Source organism: Globicephala melas, chromosome 8 (assembly GCF_963455315.2).
Source record: "Globicephala melas chromosome 8, mGloMel1.2, whole genome shotgun sequence".
NCBI classification, from domain to species: Eukaryota; Metazoa; Chordata; class Mammalia; order Artiodactyla; family Delphinidae; genus Globicephala; species Globicephala melas.
This window is the reverse complement of record NC_083321.1, coordinates 98710332-98736418: the sequence shown is the minus strand read 5'-3', so window position 1 is coordinate 98736418 and position 26087 is coordinate 98710332. Positions and strand designations below refer to the sequence as shown.

Below are 26087 nucleotides of genomic sequence, written 5' to 3'. Positions count from 1 at the left end.
TCTCCAAAAACGGCCATTCTGTGATATGGGGTCTGGAGGGGGTGGTTAAGCCTTCAACATATGAATTTGGGGGAAAAACACAATTCAGCCAGTAACAGAGTAAGACAAACACAGGGATGAATGCTAGCCAAGGTACCCACCACACGTATGGTTTTGAACAAGTCTCCCACGCTCTCAGTCTTATTTTTCTAACTGTAAAAGAGGGATCATAATGATAAGCATTTACCTCATAGGGTCATTAGGAGAATAAAATTAGGTAAGAATGGCAAGAACCTAGCATAGTGCTCAGCACACGATATATGCTCTATAAATCTCAGCTAATCACAACAAAAATTTACATTTTCTTGGTATCTCAAACATTTTCTGGTGGTAGCTTCAGTTTATCCTTTTCCATCTACAGTTATGATTTAATGTCTATCAGCTTGCTTCTTTACTATAAGTCCTTTTCAATCTAATATAATGTTTAAGCTTGTATTTTTGCTTCTTTTAAATGTCTTTGACAAAGTCTCAAATTTTGGTAGCAGTTTTAAGCAGCAGCAGCATTTCTGATATTTCCTAAGAATTTTTATCTTGTCTACTTTTTTGGCAAATTGGAAAAACGGTCTTTTTGGCTTTTTTTCTAAGTCTTTGTTTACATCTCTTTACAATTTGTTAGCTGTAGATAAAACATAAATAGAAAGTAAGTCAAGAAGAGAAACAAATACCGTATGCTAACGCACATATATGGAATCTAAAAAACAGTACTGATGAACCTAGTGGCAGGGCAAGAATAAAGGTGCAGACATAGAGAACGGAGTTGAGTTCCCCCTAGTGGGGGAAGAGGAAGCTGGGACAAAGTGAGAGAGTAGCATTGACATATATACACTACCAAATGTAAAATTAGATAGCTAGTGGGAAGCAGCCGCATAGCACAGGGAGATCAGCTCAGTGCTTTGTGACCACCTAGAGGGGTGGGCTAGGGAGGGTGGGAGGGAGGCTCAAGAGAGAGGGGATATGAGGACATGTGTGTATGCATATAGTTGATTCACTTTATTGTACAGAAATTAACACAACATTGTAAAGCAATTATACTCCAATAAACATGTGGAAAAAAAACATAAATAGATGTTGGATTGAGATAAAATGTATAATTCCAATATTCCAACATCTATCATATATTTGTGGGATCATATATTCAAGGGTTCAGCATTTTAGTGACTAAGTGAAGGAAAAGTAATTGTGAGAACTATCACAGGAAACAGCCTCATCCAATTTTGCCTCAAAATATTACATAATTATAAATTAATGTATAAAATAGTTTATATTAAATTAAAACATTTTATTATACTTACTACTGGCTAACATTTACCATGAACTCATTACATGCTCAGCCCTGTACTAAGCCCTTTACAGATAATATCTATTCTTCACAGTGACCTGTGAGTTGGGTACTTGTATCCTTCTCATAGTGCATTTGAAGAGTGTGTGCTCAGAGAGCTTGCCTAACACCACACGAATGACCAGTGGGAACTTAAACTCTGTCTGGCTATGAAGCCCAGCACACTCTTAAACAGTGTTCTTTGCCCCTAATATTCTTGAAGAATTATATCCAAAGGAAAACCTTGTGAACTAAATATGCCTTTCTTTAGCTTTTTAAAAAAATTATTAATTAAAATGTATTTCTTAAGAAACAGAGAAGAGAGGAAGATAACATTTGCCAAATCCCTATTATGTTCAAGATACAGTGTGAATTGCTTTAAAGAAGCATCCAAGTCAATCTTTACAATTCAATGATGTAGGTTTAAATATCTCCATTTTGCTAATTAAAACATAGCAATTTAAATTAGCTAAGTAACTTATTGCAAGTCATAAAATGTTTACATGTTAAGATAAAATTAAAACTATCTCTGATTCTATCACTTCTCTTGGCTTAACGATTACTACAGTTTATTCCTCTCAAAGAAGAACACGAATCTGTTCTTAACAGATGCTTAATAACATCTGACAAATGTATAGACTGGGGTTCTGGCCATCAACAAAGTGTCATTGAGAAGTCACACTTTCATTTATTGTTAACAAATGAAGGGCTGGACAGTTCTGAACTGTAAATATTGTCTCCTTTTCTTCACTTCCCTGCATCTAGTTAACTGTTACTCTTGAGGTTCACTTTACCAATCTTATTTTCACATGATTAATTGATGCTGTATGCTATGATGTAAAATTGGAACACAAAGAAATAAGCACTTAACTATGTCTGAGACAGGGATATTCCACAAAGAAAATGAATATTTAACTTGGATTTTGAAGGATGTATAGAAGATTTTCCAGCAGAAGAATCAGGGAAGGGCATCCCAAGTGGCGAGAGTAGAATTTTTAAAGGCACAAAATTGTGAATGAATCTATTTTAAACGCTTTTTGGAAACCTTCTCCAACATCTGTACAGGATTAATCATTATATATTTTACATATTTCTGTTAAATATTTATTACCTTTTATTTTCATCAAGTGTATGTTTACCTCCCATGCTCAGGTATGAGCTTCTAAAGAATAGGACTTCTAGATCTTTGTAACTACAGTGCTCAACATAGTAAATGCTCAATAAATATGTGTTTCTTTAAAGAACAAGTCAATGAATGAATGAAAAATGAAAGGGGTGTCTCTGGGCAATGGTGAGGACATTTTAGCTAAATAGTAGACTGTGCCTGAGAGAGATGTGTGCGCTACTAGGTAAACACATGGCTTTGAGGGGACTACAGAGGTAGGCTGGGTCTGAGTGTTAGTTCCATAATACTATGCAAAGTTATTAAGTTATTTTAATGCAACGTATAAGCAATAAATTATTGAAGATCCTAAAGAAGCAGAGCAGTATTACATGGTTTGCATTTTGGAAAGGTAATAGTTTAAGAAGTGAATGAATTATGACCATAGCATTTCTTAGGACCTCTGTTCACATCCTTCCAGCCCACTCCAGAGGTCACCTTCAGATAATGTCTTTATGTCCTGAGGACTCCCCACATCCTCTGCCTGGCAGTAGTCTCTGGCCAAGGACTTTTTTTGGTTTACATATATGAGGCAGGCCACGAACCAATGTGGGGCAGGAGTCAGTACAAAAATACCCTAGCTTCCTTTTCACCCTAGTGGGACAACTTGGAGGTGTTTACAGACCATTTTTCCAGAAAATCTCCAGTGTGATTGAGCCCCAGTTCCCCACAGCAGTAAACTATTCATTGACACTTGCTTAATTGACTATCCTTTCCTGACTCACTTTCGCATTCCCTTATCATGTTTCTTGGGATCATCTTTCAAATAAATTGGGTTATACCCAAACCCTCGTCTCATTGTCTGCTACTGGGCAAATCCAAACTGAATAAAGTTTTCTATTTTTCTTTTCCCTAATAGAAGGAATTCTTGCAGGGAGGCTGGTAATAGTATCTTTGTGTCATATCTATACCTATTGACAGGTATGAAGAACCCACCAAAGTATTATGGATGTTTAAAAGAAAAGGGTTCTTACATTCTGGAAATTCATATTATTTATAAATAAAAACAACAGCAGAAAAATACATGTTGATCTACTCACACAATGGGATACTACACTTTGGCTAATGAATTACTTTCACACACATGCGATGACATAAATGTCGAAAAAGTAAAAATTTCAGTGAAAAAAAGAAAATTTCAGTAGAATTAAATTAATATAAAGATCAAAAACTTGCAATATGGACACATGAGGTAAACTTTAAAACAAGGGAAAAATGAACCCAAAATTTAGGAGAGTGATGACTTCTAGTGTAAAGGGAGTGAAGGGAATGGAATCAGCCCAAGGTTCACTGGGAACATCCAACGTACAGACATCGCTCTACTCCTTAAACTAGGTAGTGGGACCCAGGTGTTCATTGTATCGGAGTTTTGTATACTTTACATATTTTCCATTAATATTATTTTTTAATTGTTTACTATTTAATAAAAACTTTTGAAAAAACTTCCAACAGGACAATGAAGGATGTCTTTTTGATGTCATTGTAGAATATTATTGCCACAGGCATTAAAACATTATTTTTAAACAATGGAATGTAAAATAAAGGGATGATTAAATAATCGACTATGTTGTTTTTCACTAATTTAGCATCCCAGTAATCACAGGCATTATTACTCCTCCTACCCTAAGTGAACTAGCAGAGCATAAATAATGCTATTCTCTTAGCTTGAATGATTATTTTTGTAAAAGTAAAGCCAGTATTATTGACCAAAAAAATTGCAACTTAAGCGATAAGTGTCAGGATGAACCTAGAAGCCTTTAAAGGAACAAGAATCTACCTGGAGTCAGGTCTTGGATACCACTTTCTAGACCATGTTTGAATCCAGTGACTCAGGAAATGCTGCTGCTTGTAGCCACTCTTCTCAAAACATCCTCTGAACCTTTGCTTTAATATTCTTGTTCTCCTCTGGCCTCCCTGGTCTTGGACTTTGATTCTCTTTCTTTGCTCTGCCCCTGTGGATTAAATGGCTAGATGGTTTACTTGATTTGGGGTTTCTCCCACTGAGATTTTTTTCTTAAGTTCTTCTTACATTGTCCCTTTAATTGTAGAACACAGAAAAGTCTTATTCCACTATCGAAGCCACTATCACATGGGTAAAGTGTGTAGAAACCCATTTTTAAAAAGCAAAACAGAAAGATGAAGTAAATTTTAATACTACAGTTTATTTAACTTGGTTTTGTCACCAGCATGGTCCATTAATAATTCCCAGGAAGTAAAAATAGAACCTCCCAAGAAAAAGGCTCAAATATCACAAACTAGGGTGACCTACCTCGGCTTCATTCTCACAGAAGGTCAGGGAAGCCAACCCCATGAAAGAAAAAAAGCCATTTTTCAGCCTGACCCCACCCAAAACTAGAAGACAGCTTAGAGGTTTCCTGAGGATGGCTGGGTTTTGCCCCATCTGAATCCCTAGCTCTGGTCTAATAGCTAGGCCTCTGTATGAATAGTTGAAAGGAAAGGATAATGATCCTTTTGAATGGAAATCAGAGTGGGAAGGGGCGTTTTAAGAACTGAAAAAGCAATTACCCTGCCCTGGCCCTCCCAGATTTAGCTAAACCCTTTGACCTTTACTTTCATGAGAGAAGGGGAATTGCCCTTGGGGTACTAGCTCAAAAACTGGGACCCCTTACTTAGGTGGTTGCTTATTTCTCTAAACAACTAGATCAAACCACTAAGGGATGGCCTTCTTGCCCCTGCTAAGGGATGCTAAAAAGTTAACATTTGTTCAGCTAATCACTATATGGACTCCACACCAGGTTCAGGTTTTAGTAAGTTCTAAGGGAACAGAATGGCTATCCCCCAAAGGTCAATTCAAAGTCAAGCTGTGCTTTAAGACAACCCAGTGGCTCCTATAAAAACCTGTCACACACTAAATCTTGCCACCCTGCTACCCACAGAACCTGGGCCCCTGAAGCATGATTGTATAGAAACCATATATAATCTATTCCAGTTGTCCCAGCCTAGGAAGCGAGCCTCTCCCAAACACCAAAGAGGAATGGTTCACAGAAAGAGCAGTTTTATGAGAGAAGGAAAAAGGCTGGTGGGATACACAGTGACCTCCCAAACCCAAGTCACAGAAGCAAGAAGCCTAGCTCCAGGACTTCTGCCTAAAAGGTGGAGCTGATAGCTCTTAGAAGAGGGAAGCCTTAGAGCTTGGGACAGGGAAGTTCTTAAAATGTTTACACAGATTTTCGGTATTCGTATGCCGTCCTACACACACACGGGGCTATTACTACAGAGAATAAACAAGTGAAACATGGCTTAAACATACTGCTCTTAGAAGCAGTACAGCTTCCAAAAAAGACAGAGTAATTTATTGTAGGGGTCACCAAAAGGATGATGCGGAGGTAATAAAGGGAAACAACAAGGTGGATGCAACCGCCAAAAGGGCAGCCCCAGACCAGTAACTTGGCAGCCACCCATCTCATACCTTGAAGCCAGATCCATCCAATTATTCCCCAATCTACACAAAAGAAGAATTACACAAAGCCCGAAAATGGAACTTCAGTAAAGATCTAGGAGGCCGTGGGTGGCTAGTTAATAAACATGGGCAATACCTCTTTCCCCAAACTGCAGCTTGTCAAGCCATCAGGGAGGCTCATAACGGGCCTCAATATGGGAGGGAAGCCCTATATAATCGATTAGTTGAGTTGAGGTCTTGGTAACTCCTGGCATGAAAGTATAGTTAGTCGGAGAGTCGAGACCTGCCCCATCTGCACAGTGAACAGCCCCAGCACCAGAACCCCCAGGCTCCCAGATAAGGTCCATTCAGACCAGAGGAACATACCCTGGAGAAGACTGCCATGCTGAGAATACTGGGCAATTTCAGGTATCTCTTGGTGCTAGTGGACACATTTTCTGGGTAGAGAGAAGTATTCCCTGCTAGATCTGAAATGGCAGCTGAAGTGGCTAAGGCATTACTAAAAGAAATAATCCCTAGGTTTCGGCTCCCAGGACCCCTACAAAGCAATAATGGTCCAGCATTTGTGTCTCAAGTAACAAATGGGATAACGAGTTCCCTGGGCATGAAATGGACCTTGCACTTAACCTGGAGACCCCAATCATCAGGAAAAGTAGAGAGCTCCAGTCAGGCCTTGAAACCAATCAGGCCTTGAAATGGGCCTTAGCAAAGCTATGTCAGGAAACTCAAAAATATTGTATTAACTTGCTTTCAATGGTCCTGCTTTGCCTGGGGTTAAATGTGTTCAGACTCATGTATGGTAGACCCACTCCTCAAGTCCCAGAGAAGGGACACCTTGAAGTCCCTTGAAATGGAACAACTCAAGTGTGCCTCCAGGTAGGAGAAACCAGGAGAGCTCTTGCTGAATATGGTCACCAGGTGCTGCCCCTACCTGACCTGACTCTGCACCCCTTCCTGCCAGGAGACTGGGTGCACCTAACCTGGAAAACAGGAGCCTGCAAGACCAGCTCGCTCCTAAGTGGCACGGACCCCACTCAGTGATCCTAGCCACCCATTCTGGCCTGAAGTGGCAGGGGTCACTCCATGAGTACATCAACTCTATGGAAGAGGCCCCCAAGCCCCAACCTCCAAAGAGACAATACGGGGCAAGAGCCACCCCTGACTACTTGTGTGACCCTCTCTCTCTCTAACCTGAAGCTTCTCTTCCGAAAAACAGCAATGTGTGACCAGGGATATTCAGGCCACGGCAGTGAGCCTCGCCAAAGACCAAGATACCTTCATTTTTAGGAAAAATTTGATATAAGACCATTATTCTCTTGCTAATATTTGGGCCATGCATCCTACATTGTCTGGTGTCCTTTGTCTCCAAAAGGATAAACAAGTGGTGCTCACTGAGGGAGACAAACAGTCAGGGCCGAGGCCTGGTGACCATCACACGCATCTAAAGGCAGCAGCTGGGGAGCAGCTCTGCTTCTCTCCCAGGGTGATGATGACACGCACGCTCAGCAGGAGGCACTCACAGGAGACAGACCTCTACCCTCAGCCCCCCTCAAGACCGAGCGAGACAAAAGGCAGAGAAGGGGTTTGTCACCAACAAAGACCATTAACAATTCCCAGGAAATAAAAACAGAATCTGGGTAATAAAATTAGGTCTAACCTTTTTTTTCTTTTCTTCTGTGCTCAGTCTAGTTCCACTTGCTCATAGGGGGCCGCGTTCGGAAGCCCCGTCCCCTGCACTTCAGACCAGACTTTCTCGCGGGAAACGCCGACGCCAACACCCCAGCTCGAGGGGCTGTGCGGAGAAACACCGCCCACTACACCCAATTCAAGATGGCGGCGGCGGGCCGTGTGCAGAGACGCTGCACCAGGCACTGTGATGTGGAGCGTGAGCCGCAGAGCTGCTCCAGCCTCGCGAGAACTCCTTGCGCCCGACACTATCCATACGCTATCAAGCAGCCCCGCCCTCGCCGTCCGCCTGTCCCGGAAGCCTGTGCTCCAGAGTGGGAGTACGCACCTCTCCATTCTCTGATCAAAGGATAAAACCATCCTTTGCTTCTGAACTGAACTCGGTCTTATTCTACTGGCGTGAGTGACACCAGGTAGGCGGACACTTCTTGGGGACAGACTCCGGAAGGTTAGTAGCACTATATCCAAAAATATTATCTTTTAAACATGTAATAACATAACTCTATTAAGGTCATTTACGTTCTTTTTTTTTTTTTGGTGCAAATCTTTAAAATTCATAATGCATTTTATACTTACAGCACATCTCAAAACAAACTAGCCACATTTCAAATGCTCAGTGGCCACACATGGCTTGTGGCTACAATATTGGCCAGCAAAGGTACAGAATATAATTTTTTTAACTATGAATTTTTTTAATATGTAAATTTTTTTTTTTTTTTTCTGTGTTGGGTCTTTGTTTCTGTGCGAGGGCTTTCTCTAGTTGCAGCGAGTGGGGGCCACTCTTCATCGCGGTGCGTGGGCCTCTCACTATCGTGGCCTCTCTTGTTGCGGAGCACAGGCTCTAGAACGCAGGCTCAGTAGTTGTGGCGCACGGGCTTAGTTGCTCCACGGCATGTGGGATCTTCCCGGACCAGGGCTCGAATCTGTGTCCCCTGCATTGGCAGGTGGATTCTTAACCACTGCACCACCAGGGAAGCCCTAATTGTGTTAACTGTTGGTATTTATTTATATTTTTGTTATAGTCGAGTTTTGTTTCTCTTATAACATTTTTTCCTGTCTACAAATTTGGAAATTATACTGTTTCTATTCTTTCAGTGAGTACCCTAGAAAATTTATCAAGTTTATTTAACTTAAAATCTAACATGAAACAGTATTTTATCCCCTCTTGTATCGTTTGGTTTGGAAGCTCCAATTTTTCCTCTCCACTCTCACATTCTATTGTCATCCTAGCTTAACTTCACAAATTCAACACTATTATGACTTTTTACAAAGAATTTTCATTTAGATTTATGTACATGTTCACCATTTTATTTTTTATTTCTTTCTACATATTAAATTATCTTAATATTATTTTCTTTATTCTTGAATTGTATTTTTTAGAAATTACTTTACATCTGGTCCGTTGGTAATAAATTCCCGAAGTTTTTGTCTGTAATATATTTATTTTACAATAGAAGATAATCTTACTAGATATACAATTCTGAGATGGCAATCATTTTCTCACCATACTTTAAAGATATTATTTAACTAAGTTTTGGCTTCCTTTGCTGCTGTTGAGAAACCGACAGTCATTTTAACTGCTGTTCCTATATAAGTGATCTTCCCTTTCTGGTTGTTTTCCATATTCTCCCTTGAGTGTCCTGAATCTGTTTTCCTTTTAAATACTGCCCCAGCTTCACTCACTCTATTCTCTCTCCTGAAGGATACAAACTATGTATATAAATGTTCCCGTTCCTTTCATTTCTTTGAACATTGTCTCATATTTTCAATGTCTATCTCTCTTTGCTTCATTAAAGATAAATTCTTTTGATATATCTTCCTAATTGCTAATTCTGTTTAAAATTTTACCTAATCTATTGTTTATCTCATCTTAACTCATTTGAAATAACTCAGTTGTTATTTCAATAATGATAGGTTAAAAGGATCCTTCAGTTCATGATATGCTAGTCAGTCTTAACAGAGGAATGAAAATAGAATCTGTCTGATAGCTTCTCTTCCTTCAATAAATATAATCTGAGGTTTTCAGCTAGGATATCCATATTATTAAATGATTAAAATATATGATCAAAATAACTTGAATGATTTTCAGTTAATTACATATTTCAGTTAGTTTGAATACATTTGGGTTTAAGGAAGGAAAAAAAAAGAGAAGAAATATTTTAGTTAAATAAAAATCAAATAGTTAAAGTTTAAAATGATCACAGAGTTGCTGTTTGGTTTTTTTTCCCCCAGCACATCAATTATATAGATGAGAACTGAGGCCTAGTGATATAATTTGATTTGCCCAAGGCCACAGACAGAATTAGAACCCCTCACTCTTGAATGTTCTCTCTATTCTATATTTAGTGTAATCATAAAACACTTGAAATACATCTTAAACTGTTCTAACCTTCTTCATTTCTTCACCCCTCACACAGAAATGGCCATGAGAAACCAGACTAGCATGATTGAATTCACCCTTGTCTCCTTTCCCTCTGTCCAGGAGCTTCAGATCTTGCTATTTCTCATTCTCCTGCTGGTTTATACACTCACTATAACAGAAAACATTGTTATCATTTCCTTAATATGGACTGATAATCGTCTCCAAACACCAATGTACTTCTTCCTCAATAGTTTGTCATTTGGGGACATTTTATTCACAACTACTGTTGCCCCAAAGTTGCTAGCTTGCCTCTTAGAGGAAAAGGAAAACATACCTTTTGCTGGCTGCGTCATCCAGACACATTTCTACTTCTTTCTGGGGACAGTGGAGTTTATCTTCTTGGAGGTGATGTCCTTTGACCGCTACGTGGCCATCTGTAACCCGCTGTGCTACACCATCATCATGAATAGCAGGGCCTGCCTCCTGTTAGTTCTGGGCTGCTGGGAGGGGGCCTTCCCGTCAGTGCTTTGCCCAACTATTGTGGTATCCAGATTGCCATACTGCACTGAAGAAATTAGTCATTTCTTCTGTGTCATCGCTCCTTTACTGCAGGCGGCCTGCATAGACACTCATTTCATTGAGATGATAAGCTGCTGCTTATCTTCCCTCGTGGTCCTGACCTCGCTGGTGCTCACCACCGTGTCCTACACCTACATCATTTCTACCATCCTGCGCATCCCCTCGGCCCAAGGATGTCAGAAAGCCTTTTCCACCTGTACTTCTCACATCACTGTGGTCTCCATTGCCTACGGGAGCAACATCTTCATGTATGTGAGACCCAGCCAGAGTCATTCCCTGGAATTTGACAAAGTGACAGCTATCCTCACCATAATGGGGACCCGTCTTCTGAACCCCTTCATTTATAGTCTAAGGAATGAAAAGGTAAAGGAAGTGTTGAGAGATGCAGTCAACAAAATTTTGCCCTTTTTGCACAGGAAACCTTGAAAGTTTGTTTGCTAAGAATGTCATTTTCAACTCTTGGACACAATGTGGAGTAAGGCATGCTTGAAGATCGTAAAATCAAAGATGTGTAAGAAGAAATGAAAAAGCTTTGTGCCACATCAGATGCAAAGTATTATAGTCAAGGTCCATAGGAGACAATTCAGCCATCGAGAAAATAACATGCTCTGAACTGTTATTGGATCGTCTCACACACAGAACATTATGAATTAAAGAAAAATACTGAAGTCAGAAAACCTGAATTTTAAGGCTAGCTCTATTACTTCTTTACCAGGTGACACTTAACCTCTCTGACCTTAGTTTCCCATCAGTAACATGCTTCTCCTATTTTTTTTTAATAGTTAAAGTAGGATTAACGGAGATAGTCTAAGTCATGCAACCACATGTAATTAAAAATGAATCTTCTGGGACTTCCCTGGCAGTCCAGTGGTTAAGACTCTGCGCTTCCACTGCAGGGGATGCGGGTTCGATCCCTGGTTGGGGAACTAGGATCCCACATGCCACATGGCACAGACAGAAAAAAAAAAAGTGACTCATCTAACTGGGTTTTTTCAGAATTTGCAAGATGATTGGAATCATCCCTGACAGCCAAAGACTGTAAATAATAATAATAATACAAAAACAAGGAAGAGGAGTAACATAACCCTGTGTTTGTACATGTACTTAAATATGTACATACATATCTCATTTAATCCTCTTAACAACCTTGAGAAGCTGATATTTTTATCTCCATTTTACAGATGAGAAAACTGAGGTTCACTGAGATTAAGCGTCTTGCCCCAAACTACATCACTAGTTTTGAATATATACTTCACTATGTCATGAAGTATGGAATGGGAAGAAACTTAAGAGGGGAAACAGAAGTTAACATGGAAGTTATCCACTTTTTCTGAGACAAGAGCATTCCCTACCAGTCCTAATTACCTGGAAAAATCTACAGACCAGGAAGCATCAGGATGACTGACAATAGACTGTGAGAAGCAACGGTTTGAAAGGAGAACCAACTATTCAGAAGCAGTAACTGACCATGAGTCCAGATTGATCATCTGTGGCAACTGGCCAATGTGACCATCATCTACAGAAGAATTAGTATCCTAGGATGCATTTGGTTGGGGGAAAACAAAAGCAGAAGAATAGTCAAGCTGGCTTAAGTGAAATGGGTATTTATTATAATAATAATCAAGAATACCACATAAAACCCCAAAAGGTAAGAAACAGCAAGACCTGCTAAGGGGCTAGAATCAGGAACTAGAAATCCTTGAAAATCCAAGGCAAACACTCTCTTCCCTCTGAATTTCTCTCTTGCTTTCTCGGGGTTCATTTGGTCTCTGTATTATTGGGTTTTTTCCAAATATCTTGTGGTAAGCTGAATGATGGCCCCAAAAGATATCCAGACCTAATCCCTGACCCTGTGACTCTAAGTAACATATGAAGTTTATATGGCAAAGGGATTTTGCGGATGCAATTACAGATCCTGCGATAGGGAGATTATCCTGGATTACCCAGGTGGTTCTATTGTATTTACAAGTGTCACGTGAGAGAGGTAGAGGCAGATTTTACCACACAAAAGAAGGTAATGTGATCTTGGAAGCAGAGATTTGAAGATGCTATGCTGCTGGCTTTGAAGTTGGAGGAAGGGGCCATAAGCCAAGGACTGCACATCTCAAAGCTGGAAAAAGCAAAAAAATGGATTCTCTCTGCCCTAGAGCTCATGGCATGGCCCAGCCAACACCCAGGTTTAGGCCCAGTAAAACTGACTTTGGATTTCTGTCTTCCAGAGCTATAATAGAATACATTAGTGTTATTTTAAGCCACCAAGCTTGTGGTAAATTCCTACAGCATCACAGCAAACTAGTACATACCTGATTCATGTTTCTCTGTCTGCAGACTCTTTCCACTTCTCTCTGCACATGGAAGGTAATGGTTGCTTCAGTCATCACAGATATATGTATATTTCAATCATAGATATATATATACAAGTATATATATTGGATACATTTAAATATTTGAGATATACATTATTTATATCAACATTTATTTTAAATTATCAGAGTTCTAAATCCAAATTCCTGGAAAGAGGATCTGATTGATCTGATTGGAGAGAGATGTCTTCCCTGATTCACTTATTTGTAAGAGGAAGGGTTTGGCAAGAGGTAAACTGCCCTCTGTCAACACAGCCACTGAGCAGGTGCTGTGGGGACAAGCATCTAAAAAGAGAGCTTAGGAACACGGAGAAGACAAGAGGCATCTCAAAGATCAAAATAGGTCATTACCAGTGTGGTCATTGACCGTCTAGCTGTGTAGACAAAGATGAAGACCTTAAGAACTGGCAGGGAACCCATCATGGGAGAGCAGGTAGAGAAAGTACCATCTTCAGAATGGATTCAGAATATTATAAAAGAACATTGTCCCAAAAAAAAAAGAACGTTGTCCGTCAAAAGATAGAGCAGTGGGCAAATGTTTAAAGGTCAAAAAAATGTAGAACAGGGAATTCCCTGGCGGTTCAGTGGTTAGGACTCCACGCATTCATCACCAGAAATGAAGCATTCACATAACTTTCTGCTCTGTATTCATAATCAGACATTAATTAAGATGGGATTTTGAAAGTTTGTGTCCTATTGAGGCCATAACAAAATAAGCAGCTAAAAAAATACAGATTTATTATCTTACTGTTCTGGAGGTCAGGAGTCCAATACAGGTCTCACCAGGCTGCAGACTGCATTCATTTCGAGGGGCTCTAGGGGACAATCCATTGCCTTCTCATTTGGGCTGTTGACAGAATTCATTTCCTTGAAGTTTAGGACCAAGGCCCTGTTACGTTGCTGGCTATCAGCCAAGGGCCAGTCCCAGTTTCTAGAAGGTGCTGCAGTGCTTGGCTCATGGCCCCCCTTCCTCCACCATCAAAGCCAACAACAGGGGGGCAAGTCTCTCATGTTTCACATCTCTCCTCCTCCTTCTGCCATCACCTCTCTGACTCAGATGGAAAAAGTTCTTCCTTTTTAAGGACTCATTTGATTGGACTGAGCCCGCCCAGAGAATCCACAATAATGCCACCAACTCAAGGTCCACATCCTGAATTACTTCTATAAAGTGCCTTTTGCAAGTAAAGTAGCATAGAGCTGACCCTCTGCACCCTCGTGTTCCACATCCACTGATTCAACCAACTATCAATCAAAAATACTTGGAAAAATTAAATTCCAGAAACTTCCAAAAGGCAAAATAAATTTGCTATGAGCTGGCAACTATTTACATAGCATTTACATTGGTTTTATAAGTAACCTAGAGATGATATAAAGTTTCAAAAGGATGTGCACAGGTTTATAGGCAAATACTACATCATTTTATATGAGGGACCTGGACCCAATTCCCCTTGAATACCAAGGGAGAAGTGTATTCACAGGTTCAGGGGATTAGGACAAGGCTATCTTTAGGTGCCATTATTCCGTTTACCAATGTTAAATTGCTAGTGTTAAAGGTGCAAGAATGTAAAAGTAAAAAACCAAACACGGTATGTTTTTTTAAAGCCAATACTAAATCCTAAACTCTCTGTCTTTCATCACTTGCAACCAGAAGAATTTACAAGACTCTTCTGAAAGATTAGTGAAAAGCAGCAAAATATCTGGCAAATTCATATTTTAATAGTTATGTTTGTTTTTATTTAAATCATTGTTAGGTAAAATTTTATAAATTCATGTTGACCAATATTTGAGAGAAACTTTATCTGTAAATTTTTGATCACCTTCTAATTGATTCATCTTTTATGCTTTTGAAAAAAATTATATGGAAAATAGCAATTTCAGGTAATGCTATTTTAACTGAGACATTAAATCAGAAAACCAAGAGTAAATACATGTAAGAGATACCTGAATGAAACTTGGGAACCATTTCTTGTAATTCTGCTTGTATCCTAATTTACTGGTAAATCCATTATCGTGATTTAATCTGAATTGTTATTAAAACAGAATGATTTTGCAACAAAAAAATCATTGTTAGGTGAAGATAAATGTAGTCGGCACTTTGTGCTGTTTTAACTTCTTAATGAATTCCCATGTTACTCAAAAGTCCCATTCTGAGATCATTAATTCAGGAAAGAAAGTCCTCAACAAATAAGGTAATTTAAACATGATTCAGGTATCCAAGTAGGGCTGGCCCCGGGTTGGACCAGCCTTGAAACTGAAAAGTACAAAAAGACTTCATAAACTCTTAAAAATGGTATAAATATACTGCTGTTTGTTGATCATTATTATGATGATGACCAACATTGTTATAATAGCAGATAATGATGTTTGTTTAATCAATGTAATGATATATTGATTCTGATTAGTTCAGTTAATTGGAAAATGGGAGCTACTTGTCCCAAATTTGAGGACAGCTAGAGAATTCTTCACTCTTCCTATTCTCACCTATGACCAGATGTTTCAAGCTATTGTTTTTCATATCAGAGATGGAAGGGGGAATATACCAAAATAACTTGTAGACATTTTAAACAATATCTACTTATTAGATATATTATATCCTCCAAATATGGATGAAGGGCATCCAACCAGAGAGCCACTGTTTTATGTAATGAGTTCATTGACGCTTCTACTTACCAGCTAATTCTCACATATTCCTTCCTCCCAACTCAGTTGTAACAGATTATTCAGTAAGAATAACCATGATCATACGTCCCATTACATGACAAGGATTCTAAGGGCTACAGTAAAATGTGCCAAATAATTTATTTGGAGTTTGTCAAGAGCTTAACACAGTTACTCCATCAGTCTTCTCGTGCCCTTGGAATGGGATTTACGCTATTGGCTCCCAGATCCTCAGGCCTTGAGACTTGGACTGGAATCACACCACCAACTTTCCTGTGTCTCCGGCTTGCAGATGGCAGAATGTGAGACTTAACCTCCATAATCACATGAGCCAGTTCTTCATAACATATATATATGTGTGCATATATATATGAATTAGAAAATGGAACTTGAGGAAGGTCTTCTGAAAAAAACTATAGGAATATTCTTCAATGGCCACATCCCTTCTCTTGCATGGCAGAAAATATGTGACAATTATTGTGTTGATACATATTTTAAATTTTTTAAAGTCATATAGGGCTGTCTTTCCAATAAGCAGACTGAAAAAATATCACTGGGGGTGAAGTTAACCTCACAAATGTAAGGCTCTAATTAGACATCCATCAAGAGAAGACTGCCTAGATCCCGGTTAATTAAAAACGGCGTGAAAAGGGTGACGATAGATGGAATGTCTACCAAAATTTTGCATTAAGTGATCCCAATGCTCTACCAACTCCTCAAACTTGTAAAAGGACCACAGCGGATTCACTCAGTTTATGTTAGCTTTGGTAAGTTTCTGAATGGGGAAAAATAGATAATTCCTTCAGCACTAGTGCCGATTAAAATGGTGAAAGGCAAAAGAGGGGTTATGAATCTGAGTGACAGGAGGACCAAGGTCTCTTGGCACAAAACCCAGCAGAAGACTGGAGCCAGTTTGCATCGGCATAAGTGAAACAGCCTGGTGAAGAAGGTTTGCTGCGATTGTGGACACTGGTATACAATGTACTTCCGTATATTAACGTAACAATGAAAAGTTAAAGGATGATGAAGTAGAGGGATATGGTGATATGATTGTAAAAATCAGGATTTAAAGTAGGAATTTTTGCTGTAGTTTTCAATTAATCTTTATTATAAGACATGAAAGTAGTAATAGGCACCCTGAGAATCCTCAGCATTCCGGTCATAATCCTCTTTGTCTCCATTATGTCCTAGCAACCCAATTTACTCTTGGGAATTGGGGTCAGTACTCCAGCCAGTAGTAAACCTTTATTTTACCCAAGTGCTCAGTTGCATAAGGAGTTCAGAATGGCCAGGTGGCAGTTCAGTCTTCCAATTCAGTGGAACCACTGCTGTGTCTCATGGTAGAAACATTCTCTCCTTGGGGTCTAAAACCTCCTAACCAGCAGAGCTCAGAGTTTTCAAGATGAGAAACAAAAATTCTGTGAGTGTGTTATTAGAAGTAAAGTGAGATCATCACTACCACTTCTACCCCTTGATTACCAGCCCCTTGTATTCTGGATTTGGGGGAGACAGTATCACACAGTAGTTGGTTCAAAGACTATGTTAAGCTTTTCAAGACAGAATCTTAAGCTTTCAGGTTGTTGTCTCCCAACAAGTGCTGTAACTGATCTGTCAATAACCTGTACACTCTTCAGCTGGACCAGCCATTTCTAGGCGATAGGATATGAGGTGATACCAGTTAATTACATGGCCATGAGTCTATTGCTACACTTTTTTTTTTTTTTTTTTTTTTTTTTGCTGTAAGTGAAGTGTTGTGCTCCCCAGTCTTGTTTGCTCTTGTTTCCTCTTCATCCCACTGGTGAAGTAGTGAGTCCTGCTCTAGAGTTCTGGGGATGGCTGAACACAAGACACTCGATACTGGATGGATAAGATGGACGATACGTTATTAATCACGTATGTTCACAGCCCAGGGAGGAGAACACAGCATGCCCTGTAGGACCACACAGGGGTTGCATTCAGAAGCAGAGTGAACAACTGCTCAGCTGGCAGAGAACTGAAGCTGGTTAGGTTGACGACTGGGTGGGATCCAGGTGGTCTGGCTGTTATGGGAACTAGCCAGGTGGGAGACTCTCCTGCTATGGGGGAGCATATCTGGCAAAAGCGGGGGGGCTCACAGTTAGGGCTTCGGGGCCCTGTGAGGCTCAAAGATGTTAAGACAGCACAAAATTTTAGGACTTATGATATGTCTCCCCAGTACTTGAGGTATATTTTAAAATAATGCCCAGAGGCTCTTGTTTTTATTTCAGCTCCATTTTAGAGGTGTTCATTCCACTGCAACGACTTATTCTCAGTATCTCTCTCTCTGTCTCTTTGTCTCTCTCACTCTCTCTCTCTCTCCTTCTCCCTCTCCATCTCGTTTCCTCTCTCTCTTTGTAGAAATATATATACTTGTAGAAATACGTATTTTTTATATTTTCACACGGAAAAAAATATTTTTTAATATTATTTATATTTTAGGCAGAAAGGTTGATAAGGAGAAAATGGGGTCATCCATCTGCTGGTGGCTGGATGAGGCCATGGAGTAAATGTACAGAAACAAAGAACTGTAGAATTGGGAGATAATAGTCCAAGATTGGTATCTTGGAGTTTGGGGTTTCAGAGATTGAGTAATTCAGTGTGATGGCAAAATCCAGTTATAAAAATGGAGGAATGCAGGCGATACTCATTGATAGTAAGATTAAGACATTCAAATTTTAGCGTCTTTTATAACTCTATTTATATAGATAATAAAGTTTCCCATAGTGATTGAAATTCTTAGGATGAAATAGGAGACCATGAACCACTGAAAAAGTCTTTATTAAATGTATCTCCAGCGATTTTCATGTTTTCAAATTCAGTAAAAACTCCCCCATCATTGTCTTAATGTTATGCTCTACGGCAGTTGTTTACTTCTTTCTTGAAACTCAGCTGGGCACTAAATGACGTAACCAAGGAAAACGAACAAGATTGTGTAACATAAGCCTTGGAGAATTTTTATCCAAAACCAAAAGAGAGTGCAAATTGGGAACAAAATAACACCATCCTCAACAGCAAATAAGAATGAGCCTGTCCCTCCAGTCATGCATCCCTCACCCTTGGGGACAGGGAAAGGAGGAGGTGCATGCTCACTTGAAAGAGACTCAGTGGAATCAGCGTCCTCAAGTAAAAGTCAGATTTATGTTAAGATGAAAGGTACAGCGTTTCTAGTTCGGAGGAGAATGTTTTTTTAATTCTTATTTAAAAAATATGTACGTATTAGAGAATGAAGTTAAAGTTTATAGCAAGCTTGTGACTGTGAAAGATAAGTCAGGAGGATGGAATAACCGTTGAACTGGGCTGAGTTCAGTATAAGGGCTTATGTTTCTGAACAAGGACAGGACAGGGATGAGAAACATAATGGAATTTACTATGGCTGTATTTTCACCTGGAAGTTTTTTGTTAAATCTATGCTGGTACAGACAGAGGTACTACATGTTATCTGAAACTCTAGAATATTCATTGTTGGAGAATATTTCCTGTTGTATCAATAACTTAAGTGGGATGAAAAGTTTTCTGTTTTTAGCTTGTTGATTTTTTTAAGTATTCTTTTTCCTTTAATGGATAAAGCAGGGCTTCCCTGGTGGCGCAGTGGTTGAGAGTCCGCCTGCCGATGCAGGGGACACGGGTTCGTGCCCTGGTCTGGGAAGATCCCACATGCCGCGGAGCGGCTGGGCCCGTGAGCCATGGCCACTGAGCCTGCACGTCCGGAGCCTGTGCTCTGCAACGGGAGAGGCCACAGCAGTGAGAGGCCCGCCTAACGCAAAAAAAAAAAAAAATGGATAAAGCAAAATACCTGAGGAAATCCCCCAAGGAGCCCCTAACAGGTCTATTACACCTTCTAAAACTTTGTAATTGTGATTAGGTAGTTCAAAACCAACATTCTTTTATAACAATATTAATTAACTTCGTTTGACCCATATTCCCAAGAGCTGTTCCCCTCTAAATCTCTAAGGCAAATAAGCCTATGCAAAAAATATAGTTCATCCACTGAGGAAAGAATCATAAAAAAAAGGAAGCTTTATAGAGAAATGGAAAGGGATAACTTTTTTCTTTTTTAATTCAAGTCATCTTTAATCTGGTGATGGTAGAGCATTCAAGACCATTTGGTAAAGCTCCAATGGAAAGATTAATATTCTAGTAACCATGAAGGTGGAATGAAATACCAAAAACTGTACTGAGCACCCTTCACTGGCCATCCCTTGGTGAGGATGCTCAAATGATTCTGCCTCAGACACGTCTAGATGAGTTAATTGTATGAAGTTCTATATCTAAAATAGCCGAATTACTAAATACTTAATTAACCAAAGAGACAAAACATAGCCTTCTTGCATGGGGAAAAATACTTGAGAATTGAGAATCAATGTTTTTTTCTCGGATGAATTTCTTAAGTGGAGTTCAAGATGATCTACTCTAATACAGCTTTGACTGATTTAGTCCTGCAACGTTGTCAAGCCACTTAACACAACTACCACATTCTCTATCTGCAGAAACAGACTGGAATTTGAGCTGTGCTGAAATCACTGGGATGTTGTGGGACAAAGAGGATTTCCAGATCATAGAGGTGTTTGACGGCTGTTGGGATGGAAAAGGTCAGTATTTGGTCCCTAAGGAAAGTGCATGAATGTGTATTTGGAAGTTACAAAGACAGAGTTTTCCACTCCAAATAAGAGCTTTTTATTTAGCCAGTGCAAAAGCAGAATAGTCATTTCCCAATCACTGGAGTCATCCAAGCAATGGCTGGGTGGGTATGTGGCGAGAATACTAATCAGAAGGACTCACATTAGGGTGAGATAGTTCAGTGACCTAGTAAGGTTTATTTTATCTTTGAGAGGTATTTCTATGAGCTAGAAATAGCAATAGAAATGGCCCAAAATTTTTTTCAATGTACAATGCTTAGAATTAATTCATGCACACAGAATAATCAAAGTTTGAGCCTCTTACTGTGTCTGCACGTTAAAAACATGTTAGGAGAATTTTAAATCATCTGTTCAGCTGCCAAGATGTAAGTATACACTTTCACATATGTTTTGTTTACTAATATATCACTTTTGTTAAATTTATTTCTCTGTGTATAGTCTCTCTGATCTGTCAATATACTTAGTGGGGTCAGATGTCAACCTGGGGGCATTCAGATTAAGTATGCATTAAAAATATCCCTCAGTTACAAATTAAACTTTTCATAATTTATTGATATTTACTCAGATAAGAAACAAGTAGCTCTAAGTGTTCATCTTCTTTAAGTCCATCCCAGTCTTTTCTGAATGGAACCATATTTTTTTAACAAGAATCTATTAAATATTGTCACACACATGATTTAATTTAAACCTCACAGCAGCTCATTTTGAATGTTATAATTACCCTCATTTCTCAGATGAAGAAACTATGACTCGGTTGAAGACTTTAATATAATGAAGATGAAAGTGATATAAACTGGGACTGGAACTCAGTTTTTCTAACTTCTCACATTAGTTAATACTTGAATCTTAACATGTGAAATATCATTTGCCAGTTGAATGACCTCGTGGAAATAGTGATATAAAATACACACAAAAATGGCATCAGAAAGCCTCTCACAGAAAGTTCATATGAGATTTCATCTGCTATTACATTTGTATACATAGTCATGAGCAGCCATTTCTGTGGAGTCATTTACAGAATCATTTGGGAGGCTGTTCACTAGAATAAAAGAAGTTAGAATATTTGAGGTGGGGAAGAATGTTGGAAAAGTAACTGGTAGCAGGACTCCAAGACAATGAATGGACCTTTCAAAGGTGTAATCCAACATTCTAATTTTTCAGACAAGAAAATTGAAGTTCAGAACATAAAAGGAGACTTTAAGAAAAGCACATCAGCTTAGTCTTGTTAAAGCCATCAGCTACCCGGCTTTAGGTATGATGTGGAGCTATTTATTACCTCAGAAAAAGAACCCATGAAAGCAATCTGTAAGTGATTTTGCATTATCAGAGGCTCTAGTAGGGCAAAACCTTTCTTGTATTTTTATATGATGATAGAAATAGTGAGAACAAATATGCTATTGGAAATAAGAGTATTCTAAGGAATAGTAAGATAGCTGCACAAAGACATATGTGCAAGAATATTTATTTGAGCATTATCTGTATAAGCAAGAAATGTTGATCATCTAAATTACCAACACTAAGCAACTGGCTGAATACATCACAGTCCCATCCATACAACTGAACTATATGACTCTTCACAATGATTGTGTAAAGGAAGCTCTGGGAGGTGTTAGGTGTGTCTGTGAGCGTGATTGCGATGATGATCTCCTGGGTATTTGCATGCGTCCAGCCTCATCAAATGGTGCACTTTAAAGATGTGCAGTTCCTCGTATATCAACTATGCCTCGAAAAGTTGTTTTTAAGAAATGATTGTGTAGATTTGTGGCTATTGACGTGGAAAGATGATTATTATAAAAAAGAAGGAAAAAGCTGCTTACAAAATAATATGTTAGTAATTTATTCTAGGTACATATGTATGTAATGAGTACTTTGAAACAGCCTGGAAACATATACACCAAACTGTTGTCCTGTATCTCTAACTAGTTTAACTACAGATTATAAATTTTTTCTATTTGCATTTTCTAATTTTTTGCACTGAAAAATGTGTTTTTGTAATAGGAAAAACTTCAAATAAAAAGTGAAATAAGAAGGCAAACTTTTTATCTTGAAGGGGTCAGAGAGGAGGTGGGAGAAGGGAAATGAGGGGATTAGCTGTAACTTATTTATTAAGGAGCTAAGTGAAATCTAGACAGAGAAAGCACTGAGGTCAGAGTTCAAGAATGGGTAGTTTTAACCTGAAATGGGGAAATCTATGCAAAAGAACCATGTCTCAGATAGTAGGTGAAAGTACAACTTGGGTGATGTTGATGTACAGTTTTGGTGTTTTTTTTTTTTTTTGCGGTACGCGGGCCTCTCACTGTTGTGGCCTCTCCCGTTGCGGAGCACAGGCTCCGGACGCGCAGGCTCAGCGGCCATGGCTCACGGGCCCAGCCGCTCTGTTCTATGTGGGGTCTTCCCGGACCGGGGCACGAAGCCATGTCCCCTGCATCGGCAGGCGGACTCTCAACCACTGCACCACCAGGGAAGCCCCGATGTACAGTTTTATGATTTCAACTGATCAAGTAAATAAAGTAAGATGAATTACCTCTACTTTACCTTTCTGTGTGTAATTTGTGAATTTTATTACATCGTATAATGTCCTCTTAAATAATCAGCCAGATATACAATGTACATATTACGTACTTCATGGAACATGCAGGAAGTAGGATTTGGACACAGGACCTAACCTGATAACAGGATACTCATGATTTCCTTTTGATGTATCATCTAAAGTGATTAATAGGAACCATGAGCCGTTGTTCCTTTTCGACATTCCTGGTCTATTTCCATAGATCTTTGCCTGCTAGGAAAAGACTTTAAAAATTGGGAGACTCTGGTGATCAGCAAATATTGGAAAAAAGAAATCAACCTTTACCTCTTACTAATGGCAGGTCACCAATGTCAACCGCCACAGTGAAAGAAAACTTGTTATAGGAAAGGCTAGAAAGTATTTTAAAGGGTTTCCCTCTCAGTGACTGTAAACTTCAGAATGATAGAAGTTCTAGATAAAGTATGAGTCAGTACTTTAGCACATATTTAGCTAGGAAAGTAAAGCTGGACAGGTTGAAAAGAGCAGAAATTGCATTTTATTTATTTTATTTTTTAAAAATAAATAAATTTATTTATTTATTTATTTTTGTCTGTGTTGGGTCTTCATTGATGCGCACAGGCTTTCTCTAGTTGTGGCGAGTGGCGGCTACTCTTCGTTGTGGTGCTCGGGCTTCTCATTGCGGTGGCTTCTCTTGTTGTGGAGCAAAGGCTGTAGGTTTGCGGGCTTCAGTAGTTGTGGCATGCGGGCTCTGTAGTTGTGGCTCACGGGTTCTAGAGCACAGGCTCAGTAGTTGTGGAGCAAGGAGTTAGTCACTCGGCAGCATGTGGGATCTTCCCGGGCCATGGCTCAAACCCAGGTCCCTTGTGTTGGCAGGCAGATTCCCAACCGCTGTGTCACCAGGGAAGTCCCAGAAATTGCATTTTAATGAGGAGAAATCTTAGAGTTTTTTTTTGATCCAGTCTTATCTCTTAATTTTATAGAAAAATGTGTGTCTAAATAGTATTTTGACTTTCCCAAGTTTGCACCATAATGACTTTCAGATCAAGGAATATATCCCTCGAGTCATTTCCCAATATAAGACACTCTCCACAATACATTTTCAACAGATATTTATAAAACTACCTTCTAGGGAATTGCCTAGAGGTCCAGTGGTTAGGACTCCGCGCTTCCACTGCCAGGGGCCCAGGTTCAGTATGTGGTCTGGGAACTAAGATTCCACAAGCCACATAGCATGGCCAAAAACAAACAAACAAAAAACAAAACAACAACAACAACAAAAAACTACCTTCGAGGCTGATTTCCTTTTTCTTGTTTCTTCAGGGAGACCTATTGTTGACATGTAACAATGGCTGTGGGGAATTGCCTCACAGTGACTGAGTTCACCCTGACTGCCTTCCCAGCCCTCCTGGAGCTTCGAATATCCCTCTTTGTGGCTCTCTTGTTGGCTTACACACTAACAGCAATGGAAAACATTATCATCATCTCCCTAATATGGACTGATAATCGCCTACAAACCCCAATGTACTTTTCCCTCAGTAATTTGTCCTTTCTGGATATTTTGTACACCACTGTCGTTACCCCAAAGTTGCTAGCCTGCCTCCTAGGAGAGAAGAAAAACATGTCCTTTGCTGGCTGCATTACCCAAACATATTTCTCCTTCTTTCTGGGAACCGTGGAGTTTATCCTCTTGGCAGTGATGTCCTTTGACTGCTACGGGGCCATCTGTAACCCGCTGCGTTACACCATCATCATGAACAGCAGGGCTTGCCTCCTGATGATTCTGGGCTGTTGGTTGGGAGCCTTCCTACCCGTGTTGGTACCAACCATAGTAGTGACAAGGCTACTCTACTGTAGCAAAGAAATTAATCATTTTTCTGTGACGTTGCCCCTCTTCTACAGGTGGCCTGTATAGATACTCATCTCACTGAGAAGGTAAACTTTCTCCTATCTGCCCTTGTCATCCTGAGTTCCCTGGCATTCACTACTGGATCCTACGTCTACATCATTTCTACCATCCTGCACATCCCCTCAGCCCAAGGCCGTCAAAAAGCTTTTTCCACCTGTGCTTCCCACATCACCATCATTTCCATTGCTTATGGGAGCAACATCTTTGTGTATGTGAGACTCAATCAGAACCACTCCCTGGATTTTGACAAGGTAGCCACTGTCCTCATTACCGTAGTGACCCCTCTTCTGAACCCTTTTATTTATAGCTTGAGGAATGAAAAAGTGAAAGAAGTGTTGAGAGAGGCAATGAACAGAATCATGTCCCTGGTACTAAGGAAAACCTGACATGAACACTGAGTGTATCATACAATGTTTATCTTCAGCCCATTCATTCTGCATAAGTATAGTGCCATGCTGGCATGTCAGAAACCTGAGACTATGTCTGCAGGATGAGCAATGCCCACACCGAGCAGAAAGAAAATTCTGCTTATATCTGGAAAAAATTTAATCCATGTACCTTCTGGTATATTCATAGCTTAAGATCATGAAAAGTTACCTGACTGGGATTCAGAGGCCTTCAAATCTAGTCTTGACTAACTTAGTTTATTTTCCAGGTGACTTTGACCATGTCAGAACTGATCTGAGCCTCAATGTCTCTAATCTACCAATGAAATAATAAAGTATCACTACTTGTAGTAAGACATGTTGAGTTAGAGAATGTTAACTTCATGTTAGGCACTCTTGAATATTTCAGGAGACTCGGTTCTCACCTCTATTAACCAGATCAGATAAATACGAAGTGAGGAGTGAGGGAAAAAGAGGTGAGACTCAGAATGATATCAAGCCTCTGGTTATAAACCGAAGTGAGGAGTGAGTGAAAAAGAGGTGAGACTCAGGATGATATCAAGCCTCTGGTTATAAACCTAAGTGAGAAGTGGAGATAGTCAATGCGATAAGGAACATAAGAAGGGAGGTGAGTGGTGGACCTATTGAATTGGAAGTTCCTGTAGGACATCCAGTTGTAAGTTGTCAGTTGGGTTATTATTTGAAGCTGAGGAAAGAGATATAACCTAGAACTATAGGAAATCATCAAATATATTAATGATAATTAAAGCCATAGAAGTGGCTGAGATAACCAGGAGGATAAAAAATTAGATTAAGGATGGGTGACCAATGAGAAGAAAACTCAGAGTATGAGATCATGAAATAGGATGAAAAACAAGGGGGAAAATAATACAAGTAGCGTGATAAAGAATTAAAAGTATCTGTTGCATTTAGTAGCAGCAGATCATGAATAACTCTGGTAAAAGTTCGATAGAATTTAGGGATAAAAGCCAAAATATGTTGTAGATATTAAGAAACAGATG

At 39.4% G+C, this 26087-nt stretch overlaps 2 protein-coding genes across 2 annotated transcripts; both read left to right on the top strand.

Annotated features, from left to right (window-relative positions):
- Nucleotides 1–10045: 10045 nt before the first annotated feature.
- Nucleotides 10046–10993, top strand: LOC115844819 (olfactory receptor 6M1-like). The gene has a single exon (XM_030842313.2). It carries the CDS (start codon nt 10046–10048, stop codon nt 10991–10993), a length of 948 nt encoding a protein of 315 aa, XP_030698173.2.
- Nucleotides 10994–24118: 13125 nt separating this feature from the next.
- LOC115844814 (olfactory receptor 6M1-like) lies at nt 24119–25065 on the top strand. Its single transcript, XM_030842298.1, is given in 2 exon segments — nt 24119–24641; nt 24644–25065. Coding segments are annotated over 2 exon segments (945 nt in total).
- The last annotated feature ends 1022 nt before the right edge of the window (nt 25066–26087 follow it).